The sequence below is a fragment of the Sabethes cyaneus genome, chromosome 2, assembly GCF_943734655.1.
Source record: "Sabethes cyaneus chromosome 2, idSabCyanKW18_F2, whole genome shotgun sequence".
Lineage (NCBI taxonomy): Eukaryota > Metazoa > Arthropoda > Insecta > Diptera > Culicidae > Sabethes > Sabethes cyaneus.
This window is the reverse complement of record NC_071354.1, coordinates 20,995,282-21,022,234: the sequence shown is the minus strand read 5'-3', so window position 1 is coordinate 21,022,234 and position 26,953 is coordinate 20,995,282. Positions and strand designations below refer to the sequence as shown.

General features: G+C 41.2%; 1 protein-coding gene across 1 annotated transcript in view; it reads left to right on the top strand.

The window, feature by feature from the left end:
- Positions 1-3,403: 3,403 nt before the first annotated feature.
- Positions 3,404-26,953, top strand: part of LOC128735173 (uncharacterized) — a 59,727-nt gene continuing 36,177 nt past the window's right edge. The window contains exons 1-5 of the mRNA XM_053829667.1: positions 3,404-3,475; positions 3,563-3,682; positions 11,611-13,935; positions 14,003-14,194; positions 22,104-22,298. Coding sequence (XP_053685642.1) covers positions 3,404-3,475; positions 3,563-3,682; positions 11,611-13,935; positions 14,003-14,194; positions 22,104-22,298 — 2,904 coding nt within the window. The remainder of the gene's footprint in view (positions 3,476-3,562; positions 3,683-11,610; positions 13,936-14,002; positions 14,195-22,103; positions 22,299-26,953) is intronic.

The window sequence follows — 26,953 nt, the reverse complement described above, 5'->3', positions numbered from 1 at the left end:
TTCAGTTCTATTCCTTTTGTCTTGCGTTTTCATATTTTCTCCATTATTAATATAATGGATATATATATATTAATATATTATATATATGGATTAATATATATATCTGTCTGTCCCGTTTTTTCCTTTTTTACTGCTCCCATATTTTCTACTTTTCTCTCGCTTCTTTTCTCTCCAGTTATTTATTCTTTTTTGTACCGTTTTTTACTCGCCACTGTTCAGTTTATCCTCATTTTCTTCCACGTGTTCTTCGCTTCCTCATTGTTTTTCTGTTATGTTCTTCTTTTCTCTTTCGTTCTTCATCTTTTTCTGCCTCGTCTTATCGATTTTTGCCTCATTTTCTCTCCCGTTTTCTTCTTTTCCACTTTTTTTCTTCTTTTTATGTACTGATTCGCCACCCATTTTGTCAGTTTTGTTTTTCTTTCGTTTTTCTTTATTTCATGCCCGGTTTATACTTTTTCTGTATTCTGTTTTTCCTTTCCCGCTTTTCCAGTTTTTGTCACGTCGTCTTTCATTTTTATTGTTTTCGTCCGTTTAGTTTTCTCTTTTTCTCTTTCTCTCTCTGCCTATGCCCCTTTTTCATCTATTCTGCTTTAGGGTTCCTTTTCTTCCACGGGTTTCCTTTTGTATCACTTGTTTTTCGTCTTTTCCTCTTCCGTTTTTCCTTTTTTTCTATTTCAGTTTTCCTGTTTTTATTTACTTTTTTTCCTGTCCCATTTTTCTCTTTTTCGCATTGACCACTTTTTCTTGACTCGTTTTCCTCTTTTTGTCTTTCCTTTTTCTGCTCACTGTTTCCTCCGTCTACGTAGATTTTACCCTGTTCCGTTTTTTCTTCATTTTGTTTCTGTTTTTCCCCGTTTTCAAGCCCGTTTTTGCTTCGAATTTTTTTGACCCCGTTTTCATTCCGTTTCCGTCTGTTCCGTTTTACTTCCTTCCTCTCCTTCTCCTGCCTGCCTTGCTTTTCTTTCTTTTTTGTAACGTTCCGCTTTTCTTTGTCGTTTTATTCCTTTCATCTTGCGTTTTCATTTTTTTTCGTTATTGTTCGTTGTCTGTTCCGTTTTTTCTGTTTTCCTGCTCTCATGGTTTCTTCTTTTCATTTGCTATTTTTCAATCCCGTTTTTTATTCTTTTTATTCTGGTTTTCCTCCTCTTGTGTCCAGTATATCCTTATTTTTTTTTGTTTCTTTTTTGTTTTTCCTTATTTTCTTTCATGTTTCTGCATTTATTTTCTTCGTTTTTTCATTTTTTCTTCATTTTCGTTTTTTCTTCATCATCTTCTGTCTTGTATTCTAGATTTTTGCCTCGTTTCTTCTCTATCTTTTTCTGTATTCCACTGTTTTATTTCTTTATATTCCATTTTGCCATCCATTTCGTTAGCTTTTTGATTGGTTTTCTTTTTTTTCATGCTAGTTAATTTTCTCCTTTGCGTTTTCCCTCTGTTCTGTCTCGTTTGTCCAGTTTTTTCACGTTTTCTTTCGTGCTCTTTTTCGTTTTTTTAACCTTCTGTCTCATTTTTCTCCTGTGTTGCTTTTTTTCTGGAGAGCAACAGGAGACAGGCTTCTTCTCACAATGCTAGAGAGTTTACTTACATTTTCATAAGAAACTGTTTGCTCTGCGCTGTGTTCATGGGATATCAATTTTTGAATTAGGCAAACGCTCAGAAAAACCGAGTTTTTCAGTCATAACTCATAAACAACCAATAGTTATCATGAAAATTTTATTCTTAAAGCGTTAGAAGGCTCAAGGTTACGGTCTTGAAATATCACCATCACGTATCTTCAAATTTAACTTAAAATGGAAAGAATTTGTTTTATATTGGATTTGAAAATGGATTGGAAATTGAAATTATACTTGTTGGACTTAAAACCAAAGTTAAATTTAGACTTGACAATGGTTATGAAATTAGAGTTAAAATAGAACTAAAAGTAGGAATTGAAATTGGATATAAATTGCACTTGAAATTGTATTTAGAATTGTGCTTGAAACTAAACCTAAAATCGGTGATGAACTTGGGCATGGAATTAAAATTGAATTTGAACTTGAAATCGAACTTAAATTGGGCTTGAAACTAAACATTAAATTTAATATATATCTGGACTCGGAACGGGAACTATATTTACAACAGTTTCATCGCATCAATAGTAGCAGATTAAATTAAAAATTGCGGACTTCTGGATCGCAGAAATTATTTTCGTTTAAATATAAAATTTAAAAAAGAAGGTGGAGGACGGACCCAGTGTGTTCCAGCCTGGGCACGCCAGTATTCAGCATTCAAGTAAGTTCACGATAATTCTAGCACCTAGGAGTGTCAACAAAGTGCCTAAAAGCTCGTGATGAAAACAAATCAGGTTTCTAAATTCAGCTTATTTGCCTTTTCTTTCGCCAATAAAAATACTTTGCCGACATACAATTTTAATGTGTTATAACTATTTACTCAAGACTGTCAGTAATCTACTATTTATTATTCAAATAACGTCAAAACCACCGGTTCTTCAACTAGAACTAGGCCATAGGCCGATAAAATAGATGCAATCGCTTAATGGGCCAAAAATACCCTCCCGTGCCCTATGTACTTCTTTCGAACTAAAAGGCCGACTACATCTTTGGTGTCCTAACCGCTCTCTAATCAATGCATATTCAATTCAAAATTAACTCTCGTCGGTCATTGCAATCGACACTAACTAATTCGAAGGTAATTCAGAAGATGGTACTCACTTTGAGAGTAAACACGAAACTGCCCGAGGCGTTGCCGTTTGTTTGCTAAAATTGTACTTTGATGAAGGCACTTTTCATTGAATTCAAACCGTTTAGTTTCTCGAGCCTTAAGACTCACTTCATCGGCAAACATCGTGTTACATAATATACAACAGCTGGAGTGAGTCACTTGAATAACAAATACATTTCATCCACAGTACGAAATGCAAAAATTTAAATGTTCCCTTCATTTGTATCAGCGATGCCAAAATAACTCACAAAGAAATATTTCCCCATTTTCTTTCAACTGTGCGCACGGTTTTGCCACATTTGCAACCAAAACAAAGAAACGACCTTCCTCGGAGCTGCTCCTTCCGATTGCCGATCGACCAACGGCGGCACGGGGGGGTAGGATCCCACTTCCGAAGAGTGTTCGACCGTGCCGGCAAGAGACGTAATTAGAAGTAAACGGTGCGCTGACTGCCGACTGCTACCGGCAATCCGGCATCATCATCGCGGTGGTAGCTTGTTGGGGCACTTGAACCGTTTTTTTGCGATTGAGCCACATGTTTTTCACACCTTCGAGAGTTATGGGTCGTTCGTTGTAGGTGAAGAGCACTTCCGAAATTTACCACACTCTCTGCCGGTAGACCGGCCGTCGTGGTTAAGTGGTCCTCGGCCGAAGCTTGAGTAAACACCGAAACCAATGCGTAATGCACAACGGAACAATGAAAGACAATGAACCCCGTAATTATAAACAAGACGTATCAAGGTTAGCTTCCTTGGTAAATAAATCATTAATCAATTGAAATTCACGTGAAGCAGAGCAGCGAATAATTGTGATTTTTTGTTTTGTTTTGATTTGCTTGCAGCTTCTTCTGCTTCTACTGCCACTAGCTTTTGGGACGCGACTACCGGCAGCTGTGTTTGAGGACGTCTATGAACTAGGACAGCCGAATGTAGGTTATCTCACCACTCGAGGAGAGCAGGATGTAAGTAGAATAAATCTCATTAAGGTCAATGGTCATTTTCAATTTAACACTACTTGAAAATGAGTGAAAACGTGCAATCTTTGGACCAGCGAGTTCTCGCTTTTCACAAAAAAAAATCCGAGGAATAAAAAAATTAAGGCTATCTATTTTCAATTAAAAATCCAATAGCAAAATAACACGTTAAAATCTTTACACCTTTCCAGAGTCGAATTCTGTAAAGATCCATTCGGTTACGGTGTGTTAGGAGTGGCAAAATGACAGGTTCCCAGCATGGAACCAAATGACTGCACAAGTTACGTGACACATGCTTTTTATTGGGAACACTGGGAGCAATATGTTGGTTGTTTTCTTTATTCCGCACTTCATTTTCTGTTCAGTAAAAAAGCAAAGCCTTGGGCTTAAACGTCCATTCTAAGACTTGGCCCTTCTTTATCGACAGATTTTATAGCCGGCTATTAGAGTACAGCACAGTTACGGGGCTAGTGCAATCCTACTGACTCTATCTAGCAGCACCGCCCAGGCGAGATTCTAACATACGACGACTAGCATATTAGACCAGCATCGTACCTCGAAACCAACTAAATGGTCAAGCGGGTCTGTCCAGTATCGCTACTGAATAAGTGACAATGCTTACATATTGTGCCTCCCAGTTGGCCTCGAGGTAAGACGCTGGTCTAATAAGCCAGTCGTCGTATGTTCGAAACTCGGCTGGGAGAGGCGTTAGAGTCAATAGGATCGCAGCACTGACTCCGCACTATCCTGTATTCTAACAGCTGGTTGCGAAGTCTGTCATATAAAAACAGAAGGTCAAATTTCGATAACGGAATTAGCACCCAGGCTTTGGCTTTGGCTTATATAGTGTTGCAGTGTCAATCTCACACCCGAGGAAACGCTAACAAATTATAATTTTCGCTGTAAGAGACTACTGTACTCCTCAAACCACAAACTAGACACGCTTAAACCTGTAGAGCTATATATACGCTGTCTAACGTTTGGCTTTCGGAAATTGGATAATATGTCAAAAGAAAAACAATCAAATTTTCATAATTTGTGCAAAGGCTGCAGCTCACAAAAGGCTCTTCTCATTATACCTTTCCACCACAGACTTTCCAAGTTTCGCACAAAATTTAATGGTAATCCTTTGGTCAATGAGCATTGCATCCCGTTTTACACGGGTGACGAAAACGAGTTTCGCTCATGATCAAAAAGAACTAACAAGCGATCGCTCGTTCGAAGGCTTACTTCCTCCTTTGCCGAAACCAACAGGTAGGACCACGCTGCTGCAATGTATAGTCGCTTCACAATATCACTAATTGACATTACTTTCGGATAAACCCTGCAAATACTAACATTAGAGGCATCAAGGCGAAACTAGGTAACGAGAAAGAATTGCTGGTTGAAGCATAGGACGCCAAGACACGAAAAGGATCTCGGAACCAATCGGAAAAAAAACGTAAATGGAAATTGTAGCTGATTATACAAGCGAAGGCCAGACAGAGGAGTGGAAGAAGCATCATGCGAAGAATAAAGAAGTGCTTAAAATGCGAAATTAAAAATCCTAAATCATTGAGGTACAAAAAGGCTTATGCAGAACTACTCCGAAAAGTGAGAGAAGATAAGCATTTGAAGAAACTAGCGTGTAGTTAACCTAAAAAAAGGTAAAATAACCTTTGAATTGAGAAACAACCCGAAGACAATCGCAGAAGATATTGACTGAGCGCAAAACACGGAAAAAATACAGATGCCGAATTGGGTGATGACCTGAAGGTGAAAGACAATCTCGGAGATTTACCAGATGTAAACTGGATCAAAAAGTGAATGCCGTTTATTCGACTCCCATTCGACAGTAATTGTTAAACATACAAGATCTTTTGACCACGTAGCTCCGGTCACTAGGCAAGAAACCGCAGCGTCTCGGGCAGATCTGATCTCTTATCGCTATACTAAACGAATTCTTTGTTCCACGCCCGTTAGAGAGATTCTATCAGATGCTGGATAGTTTTACCGAAGAGTTATTTTGACGGAATTGCTGTCATATCAAATATTCGTGATCCGACCCCTAGGAGCGCTGCAGCAAAATAAACAGTACGTCCAGATATTAAACCACTCGAGCTTTATTCAGCGACTTGTAGACTGCGAGTTTTGTGCAAACTTGCAAACTGTTTAATCCGTCAAAACCCCTATTTACCGTCACTACCCGCCTCTTTACTTCACGGGATCATTATTGTCATATGCCACTTGTATAATTACGTTGTTATTCAAATTCATCGACTACCTTCAAAAGTATCTTTATCTATCACCACCACAGCTTCAACACCCGAGGGATGGAAATACTCCTTTCTTTCCACAATGTACTTCTAAACAGCCGTGTTTATGACGAGCCAAAAAGTTTCTTTCCCAAGAGCGCTGAAAGTTTATTTCACTACTCTACTGATATCGATGTCGTCCGCAAAACATAGAAGTTTTGCATTCTTCGTAAAGATAGTGCCACTTCTCTGAGCGACTGCCATTTGAGTAACACTTTCCAATGTAATGTTGAAAAGAAAATCCGGCAGTCTATAACCTTGCTTCAAGCCATCGAACGTCACAAAAAAGTTCAGTATCTCATCCGCAATTCAAATGCTTGATGTGGAACCTGCGTGCAGGTACTAGCCTAACCAGTTTCGGTAGAAAATCATGTTCAATCACAATCCGCACTAATTTCGCGTTACTGAATCGTTCGCTGCTTTAAACACTATAAAAAGATGGTATCAGGTATCAAGTATTAGCATCTTTGGCTCGAGCAGCACGTTCCTCACAATCATGTGGAAGATTTGTGCCTTGCCCATCTTGCCCGTGTCATCATTTACCTGATGAGGACGGGTAGGAAAACAGGAGGAATAGGAAGGGGTGGATGAGGAATTTGGACAAACACAAACATATATATACCGAGAGATTTTTGTACCCCCGAGGGGATACTGCATTCCTTGGTAGTTAACTTATCAATAGTACACCCCCTGGGGGGTATACTCATGATAAATAAGAGCTTATAGCTCAATACCGCTTTCGGTAAGAAACATCAAAATGTCTCGTAATTTTAGTTTCCTAAAATCCGATTCATTTAAGACGTAGGATCCAAAGATCCTATGACGCAATTGTGCTACTGTAGGACAGTTGCAAATTACGTGATATGGTGTACCGTAGTCGGATTCACATAAATTACATTGAAACGATTCAGCTCGCTGAATCGTAGCCATATGATAATTTAATCTGCAGTGACCAGTCAGTGATCTGACAAGAATACTGCAATTTACCTTTGAGTGTTGCAAAAGAAATTTCGCAACCTTCTCACAAGGCTTAACAATGAAACTTTTCGTTTGACGACAAGTTTCAAGATTTTCCCAATAACGTACATGTTCAGAGGAAAACCAAGATCGAATCTTTTGTTTTATCCAACATGCCGCAATTGGTAAAGCAGGTTCCGGTCCGAAAACCGACTTTTCTGCTCCAGATCTTGCTAGTTCATCAACCCATTCATTTCCGGTTATACCAGAATGGCCAGGAACCCAAACCAGATGAACGGCATTTAGAATGCTTAGTTCTTCTAATTGGGTGTGGCAGGCGATGACTGTTTTAGATTTAGAATTAGCCGCACAAAGGGCTTTTATAGCGGCTTGACTGTCAGAACAGAAATAGATAATCTTGCCTATCAGTTCTTTCTGAAGTGCAAACTGAGCTCCGCACATAATTGCAAAGATTTCAGCTTGAAAAACGGTGCAGTAACTACCCAACGAATAGGATTCCTCCAATTTTAACTCACGGCAGTAAACACCAGCACCCGCGCGTCCTTCGTACAAGGAACCATCGGTATAACAGACCACATAGTCGGAAATTTTCCTTTTCATGTAGCCTGACATCCACTCCTCTCTAGGAGGAAAGTCACTTGAGAAAGTCCTACACGGGAAGTACGCATGAGCGTTACATCGCTAGGAGCAAGGGCAAACTTGTCCTCAGCAACAATTTGCGACCACAATCGAGTATGACCAGTGGAACCGTCCCCAGACTGCCAAAGGCCAATCGCGTGTAGTCGATAAGCACATATTAGTGCCTCTTGCTTCAGGTGGAAGTGTAGAGGTTTAATATTGAAAATAGCTTCTAGGGCGGCAGTAGGAGTTGTAGTAAATGCACCAGACATTGCCATTAAACACATCCTTTGAAGTTGGTTAAGCTTTGTCTGGACAGTCACAACTTCCCGTCTCTGCCACCATACAAGACAACCATACGCCAGTATTGGTCTGACAACGACCGTGTATGACCGTGTATATGTATTTGGGTTTAAGCCTCCAAGAGTTGCCAATTGCTCGTCTACATTGCCCAAAGGCCACGCACGCTTTTTTTGTTCGGAAATCAATATTTGTGGACCAGTCAAGCTTGGAGTTGAGAATCAACTCCGCATACTTCACTTCGTTCCCAACATCAACATCCGAATCGTAAAAGCGATAGCCTAGACCATTGAGTTTCCTCAGTAGGCCATCCGCCACAAGGTTCCAAAAGAGGCGAGAGAACGCCACCTTGTGGACATCCACAAACACTTTGCTCCCAAATGCTTGCTTACCGTAAGGATGAAAAAATCAATCAGTTACTAAGCATTTGTTCTATCCACTTTATGATTATTGAAGGCACATTATGATAACGAGCAGCCTCCAAAATGGAAGCGAAAGATACGTTATCAAACGTGCCTTCAATATCCAAAAAAGTTCCTAAACAAGATTCGTTTTGTGAAAAAGCAACCTCAATTTTATCCACCACATCATGTAATAAAGTGGTTGTAGACTTTCCAGCTAGCATTTTCATATGTATATAAAAGATAAAAATCAGCATTACGTACAGATATACATGCTAATCAACCATATTTGATGCGCAAAATTGTCATATCCGTACTATTTTAGAGGCGATATACGTGATTAGGAATAATTAGAAGCGTTACGACTATAGAAGTATTTATATACGACAATATCCGATTAAGCGCGACTCACTCCGTAATGCTATACGATTCTGTGCTGAAAATCGTATGTATGTCAGTTATAATCATTATATACGACAGAAAATCAGCTTTGCCCCACTTTATCAAGCTTTAATTACGATTTCGGATTTGTTAGGAGATATTTACGATAATTTTCGTACATTGATATACGAGTTGGTGCTAGCTGGGTTGCCACTTTGATAAGCATGTTGTGCTGAATGAAGAGGAACTTCTACTAAGCTAGTTTCGCGGATGTGGTGATCAACAATCCGCTCAAGTGATTTAAGCAAAAAAGACGTTATACTGATTGGTCTAAAACTTTTTGCTTGCTCGTATGTCGCGCGTCCACCTTTAGGAATAAACTTAATGGTTATTTCACGCCATTGAGTTGGGATGTACCCAATAGCAATACTACACACAAAGATCCTTCTCAGAATGTGTTTGAAGTACTTGAATGCTTTCTGCAGTAGAATAGGGTATATTCCATCTGTTCTAGGAGATTTGTATGGAGAGAAGCTGTTCACGGCCCACTCAATCGCTTCAGTTGTGACAAGTCTCCGAGCAAAAGCCCATGAGTCTAAGCCACCTAAAACGATTTCTGGATCGTTTCGAACTTTAGGCTCCACACGGCCCGTGAAGTGACTATAAAAGAGACATTCCAGGATTTCATTGTCATTCGAACAGTATTCGCCGTTCGAGCTTCGAATGTTATTAACCTGATAATCTTTCGATTTTGACAGTATTTTATTAAGTCGACTTGCTTCGCCGAAACTGGAAACGTTGCTGCAGAACCTGTGCCAGCTCGTGCGTGCTGATGATCATAGAGCCTTTGTATAGGCTCTCCGGGCCTGCTTGAAAGGCTCCACGCCATCCCCAAGACGTCTATTCCAGGCTCTCATGCATCGTTTCTTTAGTTCCGCGGTGAGAGTTCCACCATGGTGTTCCTCTAGTCGTTTTAATAGTTTTTAGCGGGTAAGCTACTTCAAAAGCTTCCGCAATAAAAGATGTTGTGACATCTACAGCCACATCCAAGTCGATCGATGACTCAATCGTCGGTTCGAATCCTTGAGCTGCCCCAAATGATGTGATGGGCATTGGCATCACTGCCTACAATGAGCGGAAGTCCATTAGATTGGCAGTATCTCACCACATTTCTGAAATCGTCGCTGGGAGACGGTTCATCGTGTGGTAAGTATGCAGAACAGTAGACATAGCGCCTATGGACATCATCCACGACGAGTTCTACTGTGACTGCACAAATATCTCGAGTAGTCAACTCAGAGATATGGCATGCACTTATTGACCTATGCAACAATATGCATGCCCTGGGCATCAAACGAGGATTTGGCATACCAGTTTTGCTGAAAACAGCAAAGTTCTGGTTTCCAATATCCGTCGAATGAAAGTACCCCTTGCGAAAATATGGCTTCTGAACCATTGCGATGGTGACAGAGCCATTAAAAAGTTTTTCGCATAAATACAAATTTGCTGCCCGTTTGTGTTGAAGATTTATTTGTGCGACTCTAACTATTTGACTAGCGAAGCATATGCACAAACAATCTCCAACACAGATCAGACAGCAAATTGTAAGAGAAGCCGATTATGTTGGCCAGAACGCACTTGGCGTAAAACCCATAAGGGAAATTGAGCAGGACTACTATGCTGTTCCCACGAAACGCAAGGGACAACAAAGGTCGACCGTACCAGAGCCCCGCATGGCACAGTAGGGGCAAGATGCCCAAAGCACTCCGTTCGCGACTGGCATGTTTTCACCCCTCCAGCCATTCAGTCATCTGCATGGAGTTAGACCTTGACTTAGGGGCTCCTGATTTGCCGACTCCCGGCAGGATCAGGTCCCGTGGCTCAATTTTTGCCCAAACGTACAATTCGGCACCAACCGCCAAAGGGCGTAACTGCAGATTGTGTAAAACAGACCGATTAAGAGTCTCTCTCTCTGTGCTAAGCCAGCTGAGAAAATAACTCTCTCCCGGTGTGCCCACACCCCGCAGCCGCGCCCTCCGAAAAACCTGCGCCGAACTAGATAGGCAAGTCTTTGATTTCCTCATGCATGCATGAAAATATGCTATCAGCACTATCTATTGGGGGTCGGGTGAACTGAACTATCCCAGTCTTTGTATCGCCTGCTCAAGTGTTAGTGACAGATGATATAGCCAAACGTGTACTTATGAAAACGCTCTACGAATACTATGACAAGTTAGTACACCCTGTTGCCGTCAGAAGCCACTTTACCGACGATTGAATCTGCGAAGAGTGGCGTATCTGCTTTCTTTAATAATCTAAGCTTTTTCTTATGTTCAGATGCTCTTTGCTCATTTCGATTTAAATATGTTAGACAACTGGAAGCAAATCTAACATGCTACGAGATAGTAATCCGAAACAACGTTTGATCATTTATCATTTATTTGATTCATCTGACCATCTGGTCTCCATGAATTTATGGTAGGATGGGGAAAAGCCCCCTTAAGGTGAAGCCTCTTCAAGAGGGCGTAAAAACCCCCTGATCCTCGGATCTCCCGTCAATCTGTGAAGGGGCCTCCTTATTTAGATGTTTCCAGGTGTGTTCTCGAACGCTCCGACATGCAAAAAAGATGCTATAAATAGCTCTGGCTGCAGCAAACTTTGCTAATCTCAGGCCATGATTGTTTGTGATAGTGTGGAAGCTTGCACTGCAGATAGCTTGCTTGTAGCAGATGGGAAGAATTTCTGTGCATTTGTAATGATGACCTTAATATCATGTCTTAGGTACTCTCCATGCGTGTTTTCAAGAAGCTCACAGAACTCCTCCTCCACGTCATCTCTACACTATATTTTGCCAGATTACTATGAAGTTCATGCTTTTGAGTTGAATTAAAATTAACCTCAAACTAGTGAGTTCCACTTATTTCGTGTCATTTTCTTTTTGCAGGGCATGCAAGCCTACCTGAACCGACGCAATCGCCAGCTCGGCGAGGCAACTCTACCCGTGGTGTCATCCTATGCGGCGGCATCCAGCGAGCGGTATCAAAATTTCGAGGAAAATCAACATGACCGCATTCGATTGGAGAATCTTCGAGAGCTCAGTACAACCGGCAGACGAAAACGATTGGATCCATCCACGGCAAAAACCTCCCCATCAACGGCGACACGGCATTCTAAAAAGGTTAACATTGTACCGAGCGAAATGATTGCTTTCACTGTGGATGATGCGGTCCTCAATCCATCAAGCTTGGAACAAACCGTTGACGAAAGGTCAGAGGTGAACCATAGAACCAAACGACAGGTTTCAGATCGGAAGCCAAAGCGAATCGAACCGACCCCAAAGGAGATTTTTCGCTTCGAACTGAAAGATGCCATCATAACAGAGAAACCACAGCTGCAATCGGAGAATAAAAGTAGAAGAAGACGATCGGCGGAACCTGCCAATAAGGAAGGTCGGGAAATGGTTTCCTTTGAGTTGAAGGATGCTAAAACCCCAGAGCGGGATACCATGCTGTATCACAAACAGATGATGGAAGAGAATCCGAACCTCAGAATGCCTTTTACTACGTCGGACACCTACACGAGAAGTTCCGTCAATGAAGAGATTTCGGAGCGTCCTGAGTCAAGAAGACGGGAAGGTAAAAAGGAAAAACGTGACAGTCCCGAAGAAGAAACCGATATGACTACTGAGGAATCTCGCCGGGTGAAGATTGCTAGAGCAAATAAGAAAAAGATGGCAAACTACGAAGATCTACCGTTGGGGGTTCAAAAGGCTATCGATATAGCTATTAAGGAAAATGAACGAATGAACGGTAAGACTAGTGGGGACGAAACTGCTAGAGGTGGTACTAAGTACTATTACGGTGATAAGAAACCGAAAGCGAAGAAACCTTTCAGTTCAACAACAAGCACAAAGATAACTTCTTCCGGTCCTAAAGAAACAAAATTACTGGCCATCCCACAAATGGAAACTGGATTTGTGCCTAGTAAGTCACCTCAAACTGAGTCGGCCGAGAGTTTGAAACCAGAAAAATCCACACCCGGAACTTGGTGGTCGTCTTCTTCTAACGTCCATCGCCAGAAAAGGCTTCATCAAAAACCTCTTTATGCCCCTCTGGTCGTGAGTCCGCAATACATTAACACCTATAAGCCAACGATGGAAAGTCATAAAATGCATGACCTACCGTCTGGATATCAAAACTCTAAGGAAAATCCCTACGATTATTCGAGTAACTCAAAGGAAGCTGCAGGTGGTCATGATAAACCAAATATTCAATATGTGATCAAAGAAGTTCCAGTGCCAATGAGAATCAAGGAGCCACGAACAAAAATTACCGTTCAACCGACAATTTCAATTTCCTACGATAAAGATCCTACCGGACCGGAAGGCTCCTCCGGTGAAAGCCATACGAACTATAACAATCCCTATGGTCCCGTTGAGTTGCGCTACGAACAACCTAAAGAGCACAGTGAGTCATTCCATAATCTGAATATTGTGGTACCCGATTCAAAGGAACAAAACGAGCAAAATTCCTATTACAATCATGCAGAACAAGGAAAGCCCAGTGAATCCTCGCATTCTGGTGAAAATTACGAGAAAACTGGCAGCAGCATAGCGGCTCTTTCGGCATTGATCGGTAAGCGACCAACTGTTCAGCTGAGAGGTTTGAACAATCTGCTCCACATGCCTATTCCAATTGGAAATCAGCAAGCACTGCAAACAATGAAAACGAAAGTGCGACCACAAGACAGCACGGGACCGATCATGTTCCCAGATGATGGTTCCACTCCAAGACCAGAGCCGAAGAAAACCACCGGTTATCGTAGCGTAAAAATTGAAGACGGTCCAAAGATCCTGTACGAAGATCATAGTTCCAGCGCATTGTACCACACAGTGCAAATGAATCCCCAGCTACAGGTTCCTATGACGAAAGATTACACCCCGATCAAGGAACATGTTGCCGATATATCCGACACGGACATTGTGGGACCAACTTCGGCAACTCCCACTCATGCAACGTACATTATCGGTTCAACAATTCCGCCGCAAGGTAAAGCCAACAGCTACGAACAGCTGGACACCGGCAGTCACGATGCCTCCCACTACCAGGAATTGCATGAAGTCCTCCCAACGCCGGAGCCCGTCAGTCTGCAGTATCAAACAAGACAGATTGATCGCCATCAACATCATAAACGCAACCAGTACCACCATCAAGAGTATGAAGATCATGCGGATCATCACCTGCAACACGAAGACAGTGAGGATTTAGACGTGAGTATCGACTAAAATTAATAGTTTCCAGAACTGAGTATTTCTGTACTAAATTTCTTTGTTCCAGGACTCGGAAGGCTACGCCTTCGGCTATCGAGTACGTGATTTCCACACCGGAAACGATTTCGGGCACATTCAAAACCGTGATAACGGTGTAACCCGAGGAGAGTACCATATCCTGCTGCCGGATGGTCGCGTACAGAACGTTCGCTATACGGCCGATGATCAAGGATTCCACGCTGAAGTTAGCTACGAAAGCGTACATGCGGCCTCGTCGCATGAAGTTTCGAAATAGTTTAATAGATTAAGCCATTCCTTCTTCTTCGCCCGGAGATGAAGGTGTACATAAAATCGAGTATTCACATCACGCGATCATACATAGCACACGGCTAGTAGAGTAGGTAATCAAGCTTTTCGCACCACTGATCCAGCGCAGCGCAGCAAAAAGCACGAGAGGGAGCTTCTACTAGTCACCACAAGAGCGATTTCAAACTGATCTAGAGAAAAGCTCCAGCATCGTCGAGCAGCCCACTTGGTGTGCCAAGTCATTCATAACCTCATCTCATACCTACATTCGACTTTCACATTATTTTTTTTAAAATACTGTTGTTTATTCCACTATCGAACTATTCTCCGTTGGATTCGACTCATCCCTAGGTGTCATATAGAACCAGTTGTTATTTAATTGTACATTTATTTAATACCATTGAACTGCTACCTATCTATCGGAACTGTCTCAAAACGAAACTCGTTTGTGATTAAGGGACCTGTGCAATTGTTGACATTGTTTCATCGTTAAGCTTGTCGATTTTAATTTTTGGTTGTACAAAGAGCTGTACCATTCACCGAAAACCCTCATGAAAATTAAAAACATAAAAAAAGAAAACACTTCAATGCATCATTTCGGATCATTAATTAGCACGTAAGGATAGGCGAAGTGATCAATTGAAGGCAAATCAAAAGTATTATTATTGTTGTGACGTTATTTGTCAGACGATGTGTACACGTTACTAGCACCGGCCGGACGCGTAAATCACGACACGACTTATGCCAAAATAACGTTGTACCTACCTTTTTTGTTACTGTTTAGTTTAACACTGTATAGTTAGGAAACCGAGAAGAACGTAATAATAAAAGCTACAATACTGTTGTTTTAAGTGTTTGACTTATTGATTGGCAATTGAGATCATAATTCTATCCATAAGTATTTAATTAGTTTATTGTATCTTTTCAGGTTAAAAATCTTAAACGAATATCTCGTCACATTTCTGAGTGATTTCTGAATTTTCAGAAACCTCTCAAAACTGTGTTAATTTTTTTTAGTAAAATTGATCATAAATACCGAATCCCATGGCAAGCGCATTTCAATCCAAATGGTGCATTTTTAGTAACCATTAGCATAGGTAGTAAATCAACCTTTTATGGGTACTCCAACTGCACATTGCAGTGTATCAGCTTGTGGACTGCATAGCTGTTGTTAATTGGCTTTAAAAGTTCTATTTTAATTTTTCTTTGCAGTAATCAACAGCAAATAAAATTTGTTTTACGTGTAAAATTAAAAAGTAGAAGGGTTTGTGTCTCAGGATACAGACGCAGGTTTGGCGTAGGACTATGAATGCATACACCTATAGGAACAGTCCTTCCACTTAATGTTGATACTACCTTTCGTATAAAGATAAATTTAAAGATTATTAGGATGAAGTGTATGCTGCAGTTCAAAATATCCACTACAATCTATGAATTCAACCCGTTAAATATGTTAAATGATGGAACGGGTTTGTGGCTCAAGACGGTATAACCTGTGGATTTCCAATTATTATTTAGTTTTGATAGATTTGATGCAAGCTTCGTTTTGATATATTGTCCGTAGGCCAAGTTTTAAACCAAGCTGTAACCGCCACGCAGTTTCGGTGACTAGTCTTAAAATAGCAATATAGTAAATCTACGGAGCTTTCAGCGCTTTGCATAGTTAACATTCAATAAATAACAAGCGCTGCTAATTAAAAAGGTCAACACAAAAAAATTACCTAACTGGATGGTGAGATTCTACAATCTTGAAGAAATTTGTGAGTATTTAGAGCCCATAAATGAACTAACTCCTCCTTCTGCCTTTCAATAACGCAAAAAATAAACGTTTTATCGTAAACTCAGCCGAGGAAAGAAAGGTATCATTCTCTGGGTCTTTGCGGCTTCCCAACTCGATGTTTACAGCCCAGTAGTGCCAGGGGAATAGCCTTCAGGTGATATTTTTCGAGACATTGCTCATAAAGATCATAGCTTGCATAGGATTTGTAGGTTTAAATCGTGCGCTTTTATGCCTTAATGCATAAAGATATTTAAACCAAACTACGAGTATATATCATAGTTGCCCCGGGGAATATGGGCATTTGGAAACAATTTAACACAAACAAAAAGAAACCACTGCTGTCCTTTTACCTTAAGGTGCGTTTAGATTGAGCAATTTTTTGGAAACATGTGACATGCAACATGTGGAAGGACGAAAAAATCCGGCAGGACGAAAAAGTCTGCGTGGTACAAACCATAACAGTTATGCAGCAATCCCCTAAAAACCTCAATGCGTGGTATTCCGCGTGCACCCAACGTAACTTCTTTGTTGCGCAACTAACAATAAAGCTGATTTTTGGCATATTGTAGGGGCTTATCAAAGGCTTATCGTCTATCAAAAACCAGTTGTATCTATTTGAAGAACCCTGAGAAATTACAATGAGCCAATAGTACCATCCAAGGGCCTATTCGGTGGATTACTGTCCTTCAAAAACAGATCAAAAGAGAGACAGATGGTTATCGTGATAACGAATATCGGATAACGTGTAGGTATTGCCTACATACCGGCTCATTGAAGATAACTAGTTTTGCGGTGACAATAGCTTGCTCCTGGCGCTAGTGTTCATTAAATCTTTCATATACATTAGCACCAGAAGCAAGTTGTTGTCACTGAAAAACTAGCTATGTCAACACGATAGAAGAGTTTCAGGTGCATCTGCCTCGCATATTTGTAGTAGTGCAAATAGAGCAACGTAGGCTGTAATTGAGGGAGTGGGGAATTGTTTTGTTCATTCTTGATAAAAAGAGGTAGAATTGTTCCATGATACCGTATTCACAGCGGTTTAGTTTCCAGCAGAGCCGGCGTTTAGGCCGGCAAACCTGTGCGGTCACACGGAGCCTCGCGCTACAGGGGGGCCTCGCGCTTGGTGATGACTAGAGAAAAATGTTAAAAATTCTTCTGGACAATCAGTAGTTGAATACAATACAACCAAAGTAACAATACTAAAGCCACTTGGGTTTACTTGAATTTTATAAAGGTTTTATTGCGGTATTAATCATTACCCCTGCGTTTATTGTGGTATTGCGCAATACCAAGAGGAAACGAGTCCAAACACACTTATAGCTAGCAGGAAACCATAATAAAACTGTTAATAAAGCAAATTTATTGTGGTTGCTAAAAACGTTAAAACTTGTTGGCTGCACCACGTCTCCTATAAACTTACCATAAGTGTGGCGTAGCAACACAAAATGGTGCACCAATCAAAATTGATCTTATTACGGTTGCTTGTCAAACCGCAATAAATCGGTTAGTTTTATAGAGCTATTAAAACGGCAACACCCTGACCAAACAGTTTTTTTGCTGCTATTATGAAGAATACCAAAGTTCAACACCAAAATCTTTTCTTTATGCGAAGCCAAATTGCCATATTCAAGTATTTTGTTTTAGCTCGCACACAACAATCCATCAAAGAAAAGTGTTTTGCAGAAAGAAAGTTATTATCAATCGGTTTTCCTGTCAGAGGAAGCAACTAAAATGATTTTGCTAGAAATTGAGATTGACTAACTGAATATTTTCAATTTTTTAAAATAACCAGCTTTCGAAAATTGCACAATTTCAGTGGCACGCTGATTTTATCGACCTGTCATATCAATATGCACGATGAAATTAAATGCGCACATGCCGATTTTTTACGGAAGTTTGGATACACTTAGCACTTTCGAACCAATGAAATCTTCAGGTCCGGATGGTATTCTACTCATTTTCTTACAGAATCCGAGCTCATCAACCTTTTTCGAGACAGTTTCACACATATCGCGGAGCATTGGCGGCAAGTAGAGGGGGTAAGAGAAAATCATGAATAAGGCTTCAGCCTAATAAAACTGACATCAACGCTTCTTGGGTTAATGGAGAAAATCTCAGATTAGGATAACTATACCCGCAATGAGTTTTTAAAGATTGGGGGATTAACATAGATGGGGATTAACATGATACCAACACGGTAAATCGTTAATTGAGAAAACGCTCAAATAACAAGAAACGACAATTTTTGGTTCCCTTGATATTGGAGGAGCTTTTGATTACACGTCCTTCGTTTCAATTATTACAGTTCTCTTTCAAAACAGAATTGACCACACTACAATGCGCTGGATTTAAGTAATGCTTTCGAGTAGAGAAATCCCATCATAATTGACAAATACATCGGTCACGATTACGGTGGTCAAAGGTTGTCCACAAGGAGAAATTTTAGCACAAGGTTTCATAGGGAATTATCAGGCGGGTTTCATGGGGGCTCGCGCAACTACTGACCAAATTTTTACTATCCGACCGATCTTGCAGAAATGTCGGCAGTACAACGTGCCCACGCATTACATCTTTATTGATTTCAAAGCAGCATACGATACAGTCGATCGAGACAAGCTATGGCAGATAATGCACGAACACGGTTTTTCGGACAAACTGACGGGACTGATCAGAGCTACATTGGATCGAGTGATGTGTTTCGTACGCATCTCTGGAACACTCTCGAGTCCCTTCGAGATGCGGCGAGGGTTGAGACAAGGTGACGGTTTATCCTGCATGCTGTTCAACAACGCTTTTGAAGAGGTGGTACGACGAGCGGGCATCGAAACGAGAGGCACGATTTTTACCAAGGGTAGCCAACTTCTAGGCTTTGCAGATGACTTCGATATCATAGCCAGGAACTTTGCGACGGCGGAGGCAATCTACGCCAGGCTAAAAGCGGAGTCTAGGAGAATTGGGCTAAAAATAAATGCGTCGAAGACCAAATACATGAAAGGAAGAGGCTCAAAGGAAACAAACGCGCGTCTCCCATAGACGGTAACCGTTGACGGCGACGAACTAGAAGTGGTAGAGGAGTTCATGTATTTGGCATCGCTGGTGACCGCGGACAACAACACTAGTAAGGAGATCCAGCGATGCTTCCAAACGGGAAATCGGGCCTACTTTGCCCTTCGTAAAACGCTACGATCAGCTAACAATCACTAACAATGTAGGAAACCCTTATTAGACCGGTAGTTCTTTATGTACTTGAAGCCGTGACGCTGCTCACGGTGGACATACGCGTCCTTGCCGTGTTCGAGCGGAAAGTGCTGCGGACGCTATTTGGCGGAGTACAAACTGAAAGCGAAGAGTGGCGGAGGCGTATGAATCACGAGCTACAGGCACTGCTTGGGGAAAGTCCCATCGTACATCTAGCGAAAGTTAGCAGGCTGGGCCGGACACGTCCTAAGGATGCCGAACGACAGTGCGACGAAAATAGTCCTCTTCAACAACCCGGCACCAGGAACAGGGGGGGGGGCGGGGCAACGTGCATGATGACTCTACCTGGTCTAAAGCGATTTGCTACTTCTGAGACGACTATAGGAAATTGGCGACGAGTGACCCAAGACCGAGTTGAATGGAGACGACTGCTTGAAACAGCATGAGCCACCCCGGCTCTACGCTGAAGTAGAAGAAGAAGAAGAGAAAGAAGAAGAAGAAGAAGAAGAGGAAGAAGAAAAGGATTAGCGGTTAGCGACGCTAAATTTTCAGTTAGCGGTGCCCACCATTGCAAAAAAGAATAATCGTGTGGCTGTAAATAAGTTTACGTGCCCGTGCTTTTGAATCGTAGTTTTTGGAAGGTTTTGAAGTGTAGAATTTATGGTCAGGTTTCGCGATTCTTCTGCTGCATAGGTGGAGTGACCTAAATGTATCCAACATTACACAGCTAGTAAAAGAAATGACAGGTAAGTCGTTTTCGGTTCGTCGAAACCAAGTGGACATGAAAATCGATGTAAACTTCTGAATCTTTTGCTCGAAAACTTGCGGAGTATCAGTCGATGAACGCGGGAGAGAACATTGACTGCAAACAAACGGCAACAAATAGCATCACGAAATCGATCCGTGCTGCCTAACGAAAACACCAGGCAATCAAGTTTGTAGCCTACAGTTAATAAAATCGCCTAAATGTTGAGCTCGAAAAACATATTACCGTGGACCCCCGTTTGTTTGACCGTTTTTAATCTGAACACTTTTTAATTTGAACCCCGTTGGTTTGCACGATGTGCAAATTAAAAATGGTTCAAATGAGAATGACACAATATGACATCATTTGCTTATGCAGACATAAACACGATTTGTTTGTACTGATCTAGCGTGTTTAATCTGTTCCACAATGCGTTTTCCCAACGATTATGGTAGAAATCTGATCGGAGAATGAAATATTCGCTGCTTGCAACTGCCAACTGAATCAAACCACCAAAACAATAACAAAGAACAGGGCAGCTAGTTCACACAAGCTCCAGTATATTTAGGGTTACCAGTTGTTCAAATTAAAAGCTAACCCCGTTAGTTTGCATGAGGAATCGTTCAAACGAACGGGGGTCCACTGTATTAGAACTTTTTTGTGTAACATTGAACAGAGTCACGCACAACAATCATCGATGAGCAAATTAGGTTTAATGATAACAGGTGGTGGTGAGTGACTGAGCTCCAATGTCATTTCTTTAGTCAGTTTCTTTAACTGTGAGGTTCCCTAATTCCGTGCCTCTAATTTTGGCTCCTGGTAATAAAGTTAACAATCTCTCAACAAAACATGCACATTTCCTTCAGCAATATTTGAATAGTTGAAAGATCATACGTTCACACATTTTTTTCGAAAATATTCTGCATGTTCTGCTAGGAAACCGCCACCTTTAGACATTGGCGGAACAAGGGGAAGTGGGGGATTTAACCCCCCTCGAAAAATGGACCTGGCCAACCAAAAAAATGGTAGAACAAAATACCGGGGACTATAGCCCCCCCTAGAAATGTGCGCTAGTTCCGCCAATGCATTTAGACCAACTTCACGGAATTAGGGCACCTGGATTGAACTTTTCATTAAATGAAATCATACAACACATCTCGATACTTAACGATTAGTAGACTTCTGAAAGACCAAACAGCAGCAGTAATCATTCGAAATAAACAGCATGACGAGCAACGGTCCAAGATTGCTGCCCTGTGGTATGACGGAGAGATTTGAGAATCATTCAGATTGTTATTTACCAACCATTACATTGAGCATTCGAATCAACAGGTTCCTCGGCCTCTGGTAACGGAAAGAGTCGCACTAACATTCCTTTCCCAACCAAATTGGCCTGTATTAGACGTGGCTAACTTAGTTTTTAATTGTTGTAAAAAATTGGGCCATCAGAAAATGCAAGCTGAGAATGATCTGCTACTCCTAAGCATCTTCTGATGATTCTTTGTGTAATTTCAGTTGATGAAGATCAATTCCGGGCAACACATGAGCTGTCCAACTATGCTAAACTATCTTAATCCGTGAACTCTTTCTGTATGCTTTGGGTTTCAAATCATGTCTAATTATACTCGGGTGCGAAAATTGAAATACATTCAAATTTCTAGACACCGATCACCTGGATTGTACAAAATTCAAGCGAATTCGCTACTTCTATCAAGGTTTTGATTCAAATTGTCTCCTATCTTTGAAATATGTTTTACGTACCCGTAAAATCTCCTGAAAAGTGAAGTCTTTAAGTATTACCAAATCTTTCATTGAGGTAAAACCATCACAGTAAATATATAATTTGCAATCGTAAAAATTTCCCTCCCACATGAGAATCGCCTTAAATTAGCAAATACTCAATCGAAATCAATTCCATTGATCTAGCAGAGCTATCAGTCACTCCGGCTAGTTAAACTTGAACCTTCACCATCATCATCATCATTATCGAAAGCCGAATTTATAAAGCTAAACTCTTCGGCACATGTTACCGGCAAGGTCGGCGGAATCGGAATGGGACATTGAAAGTAAGCATCTTATATGTTTTGCATTAACGCAAAAAAACGCTCGATCTTGATATACTCCTTTCCATTTCAGGAGTGCAAACGAACTCCCGCATTGCGAGTGGGTAAAGATAATCAGCCAAAACGGATGCTGGTGGCAGATTTGCACCGAAAGGTCACCATTGCCGGCAATCCGGTCGCTTACTTAGCCATTGCTCGCATTATCTCGCACCCGTGGAATGTGCTGCTGACAGCCGCACGCACACGTGATTTTGATATTTCAATAGCAGTTAGTATACACCTCCGGTATTTATTTGTTTGCCCTCAAGGGTCAACAGCAGCTTCACGCAGGCTGTTTTAGCCATCATCGAAATGGTAGCGGCTACCTCCCGCAAAGTTTCATCGTTCTAACCAGTTCCAGCTCGAGAAGATGATCATCCATGGACTGGGGTCAGCACCATCGGGTGATGCGTGCCCCGTCTTCAGCGAGACCTCGGGGCGGTCCGTTCACTTTTGGCATCCATCAGCTTTGGCGCTGTCTAAATGAGATGAACGACAAGCGAAAAATAGACCGAAATTGGATCCCGAGGCTACTCTTCAACGGAATCGGTCGGTTCACGCGAAATTATTCGCACGGATGTATATCTAGGTGCTGATGGGCCAAATCGTGACGACCGAATGGATGGTCCAGTTGCTGATTAAGTAGTGCGATTCATCATATTTGTTTTTTCCTTTGAGTTGGGTTTGCTAGCGCGAAGCCCTGTTTGGGGGTTTGGGCTAGCTGCCCGCCACCATCATGATCGGTGTGATTTATTATCTTCCTGGCGTTGATCGACAGTGAGGGATGTGATCATAATAATTTTCCTTCAAGGAATTCAATTTGTTTAGTTTCGACCTGAAGACCGACATAAAAACATGCTATCATTTCAACACCTTTTGGATTGTTGGGCACAAAGAAGAACTGAAGTTCTTCTGGTGGAAGGTTAAAGTTTTCCTACATACCTACAGTAAACTTCAGCATTTGTAGCGATTTACTGATCTATATTTATACGCTTCATCGTATCGAAATAAATTAAATGCAAAGATAAATTTACGATTGGACAGTCTGCCGGATCTAGTCTACAGTCAGCACAATATTCTAAGAACTAGTACATTACTCTGAGTATAGAATTACATTTGTTGGTGAACGTTGGAAAAAACCTGATCAGACCTCCCGTCGCCCGAAGAATGTATTTCCGTAATGCTGTCAGCATAGCATATTGTATAGTCTTCTCAAAATTGGAGATGCTACCGCGCCAGACTTCTAATTACGAATCCTGCAGCGTCATCGCAATCACGACCGGCACCATGTTTGCACATAAACCATACTCCGATCCTCTACGATCACGTCTGAGCGTAACCATTCTAAAGTTATGACAGAGCGAATGAGCAGTGTAACCTGTCGGAATGTCGTACTATAACATTCAATGTAACTGTCAGTACTATCGTCATCATCATCATCATCACCGTCATCAACGACATCATTGGCGATAATCATTACTGGAGCGACATTTGGAAAATATCAAGAACTCCACTGCCAGCAAATTTCAATCGATTCTTCCTAAAGCAGCCCGATGTAGAAGGATGGTTTCCTGCAAGCGGAGGTGTAGACAACCTTCCTTTTGCTTTTGTCTCGTTTTGACGGTCTGGCCTGGGTAAATATTGTCATTTCGGCAGAACCAACCCCTGTAGTAGTAGCTCCTCCCTCCAGATCACGATCGTTCTTCGTTCTTCGATTGAGTTTCCAGCCTTGCGAAAATATGAAGAGAAAAAATAAACGATCTAGGAACATCACCCACCTATGTTTCGATCGTGGCGTATGCTTCTTCCCCCGAAGGTGATTGCCTTCCATTCGTGCCTCGTTGATTTATGTCTGAGATTAGGTTAACATTTAATTGAAATGGGTTCGGAATCTCGCACTGACTGCGCGCTGACTGGTGCTGTCGGCGCCTCCCGGCAAGGTGGAAACAATTGGCTATGGTGATGAGTGAAATACAATGTTTAGTGTTTGGTATGACATTTGGCGTTATGAATTGTTTGATCACCCTGTTCGTCACCGTCGAACACGCGCCATGATTGATTTCGGAATCTCACGTAGATGGAAAATGGTTTTATCTTCTTTTGGTTCTGTAACCTTCTGTAACAATATTGTCTTATGAGTAACGTTGGTATTGCAATTTTTTATTGTACAACAAAATCACAGCCATCCAGATGAGAACCTTCATAAATTTAAACTAAATTGATTAAACAGCAATACTAGAGTTATCAACGTGCACTGTCCGCACGTAGGTACCCGACGATGAAAAGGAAGCGTACTACGCGAGGCTGGAAGCAACGTAGGATTGCTGCTCACCACGGGGCATGAAGATCGTTATCGAGGATATGAACGCCCAGGTCGATATCGAAGAAATGTATAAACCGATGATGGGACCCCATAGCACAGCCAGCACACCGACACAAACGATAACGGCCAACGATGTTAAAACTTTGCAGCTTCCCGAAGCCTAGTGATTTGAAGCACCTTTTACCCACCTAAATATATCCACAAAGCCACCTGAAGATCACCTGACCAACGTACAATTAACCAGATTGACCACGTTCTCATAGATGGCTGGTTCTTCTCTAACATCACGCACATACGGTCCTTACGGGGTGTGGGTATTGACTCTAACTATCACCTAATAGCAGTATTTGTGCGCTCAAAACTGTCAACCAAATACCAGACACGTCAAAGCCGTCCTCCGCAGCTCAACGGCAGGTAGCTAGATAACCCGCAATCTGCCGTAAACTACGCGCGATGAGGCACTGAGGCACTGCCTTCTTCTTAGGAATTAGATGTCTCAAATCTCGAAGACGCACGGTGTTGCGGATTTGAAAAAACGCGGACATTAGCAATTTAGTAAAAAAATACGTAATTTTTCAAGGGTGGTGTCTTCGGAGAAGTTTAATAATAAAATATAGCGCATCTTCCTGCAATCTTAAAGTGCCCGTGAATTGACCTAGTAGGGTGATACGAACTTTTGTTTTCCTTTAAATTTCAAAAAAAAAATAAACCTAGATAAAGGTGATCTCGACGGGGGGATGCTTCCCCGCAGTGGCCGGCGCTTCCGACGACAGGTCGCCAGCAACACTCGCGGCCTGTGGCCGTCTCGCGAATTATCTAATGCTACTATTGATAGTTTTTGGTGGTCTTTTTATAGACTAATGTTTTATGAAAGAGTCTAAAATTTCTCGAGTTCGATTAGTTTTTGAGTTACGCAAAAATTTCTGTTTTATTTGAATGAGAGTTCTTATCACCATACCGGTGAGACGGGTGAGGGGTCTCAAACCATCATAAAAAAATTCCTGCCTCCAAAACCCCCCACATGCCAAATTTGGTTCCATTTAGTTCTCTAGTTATGAGGCTATTTGTATTTCATTTGTATAGGACCCCCCCCCCCACTATTGGAGGGGGAGGGGTCATAACTCCCTTCCTAAAGAGAGGAAGGGTCTCAATTGACCATAGAAAAAAAAATTGCCCATAAAAACACCCACATGCAAAATTTGGATCCATTTGCTTGATTAGTTCTGGAGTTATGAGGAAATTTGTATTTCATTTGTATAGGAGCCCGCCCCTCCTAAAGTGGGGAGGGGTCCTAATTCATCATAGAAAAAATTCTTGCGTCCAATAACCTTCGCATGCTAAATTTGGTTCCATTTGCTTGATTAGTTCTCGAGTTACGAGGAAATTTGTATTTCATTTGTATGGAAGCCCCCCCTCTTAAAGGAGAGAAGGGTCATAATTCCCCTTCTAAAGAGGGGAGGCGTCTCAATTCACAATAGAAAAAATTCTTGTCTCCAAAAACACCCACATGTCAAATTTTGTTCCATTTTCTTGATTAGTTCTCGAGTTATGCAGAAATTTGTGTTTCATTTGTATGGGTGCCCCCCTCCTGGTGGGGGGAGGAGTCTCTAACCATCATAAGAAGCTTCCCTGGCCCCAAAAACCCGTATACGCAAATTTTCATGCCGATCGGTTCAGTAGTTTTCGATTCTATAAGGAACATACGGACAGACAGACAGACAGAAATCCATTTTTATAGGTATAGATTAAATATGCGTCTTAGCGACAAATAGTTTTCAGAGAAAATGTGTATTTTAGCAAACTGAATAACTTTTAAGAACACTCGAAAGTAATAAAAAAAATCGTATGCAAAGTTATTGAGCATAATTGATTTTTAAGTGCTCCATTTTAACACATCATTATATTTCGCAACCGGTAAGAGATAGTTAGTTACTATATTCAGCAAAGTTGCTTATTTTAGTATATTCTACTTTATATCTTTTGAACCACTGAACCGATTTTAATGATTTTTGTTCCAAATAAAAGATATTTCAATCAACTTATTAGAAAATATATATGACTGCAGCTCTGAGCATTCCGAACAACAAAAAGTATTGAAACTTTGAAGAAAGAAAAAATGACAAACATGATGGTTTTTGTAGCCACCCTAATTTAGAAAAGGGCACCCTAAGCGTTCAATAAAAAAATATGAGTCTAAAATTTTTCGATTGGGAACAAGCACACCAAATTTGAACGAAATCGGAACACTTTTACAGCAGTTCGTTTTCCTACACGGTAAAAAATCGTCACGTTTATTTCAAGTGTTTTTGCATTTACTTCAATTTGTCACGCCGCACTGCAGAATGAAGTGATTTCGCATTGATTTTCAAGAGATTTTTATTTTTCAACAAAGAGATCTTCCGTTGAAAAGTATTTAATGGAAAACACCATCTGCATGACTGTTTTCATCCATTGAAATTGAATTTTGTTTTGCAATTCGTAAATGTCAAAGGTTTGCGAAACAAAAGTGCAACTTATAGTAGTCAGCAGAAAGACAGAAAACCAGCAGATTAGACCATGTT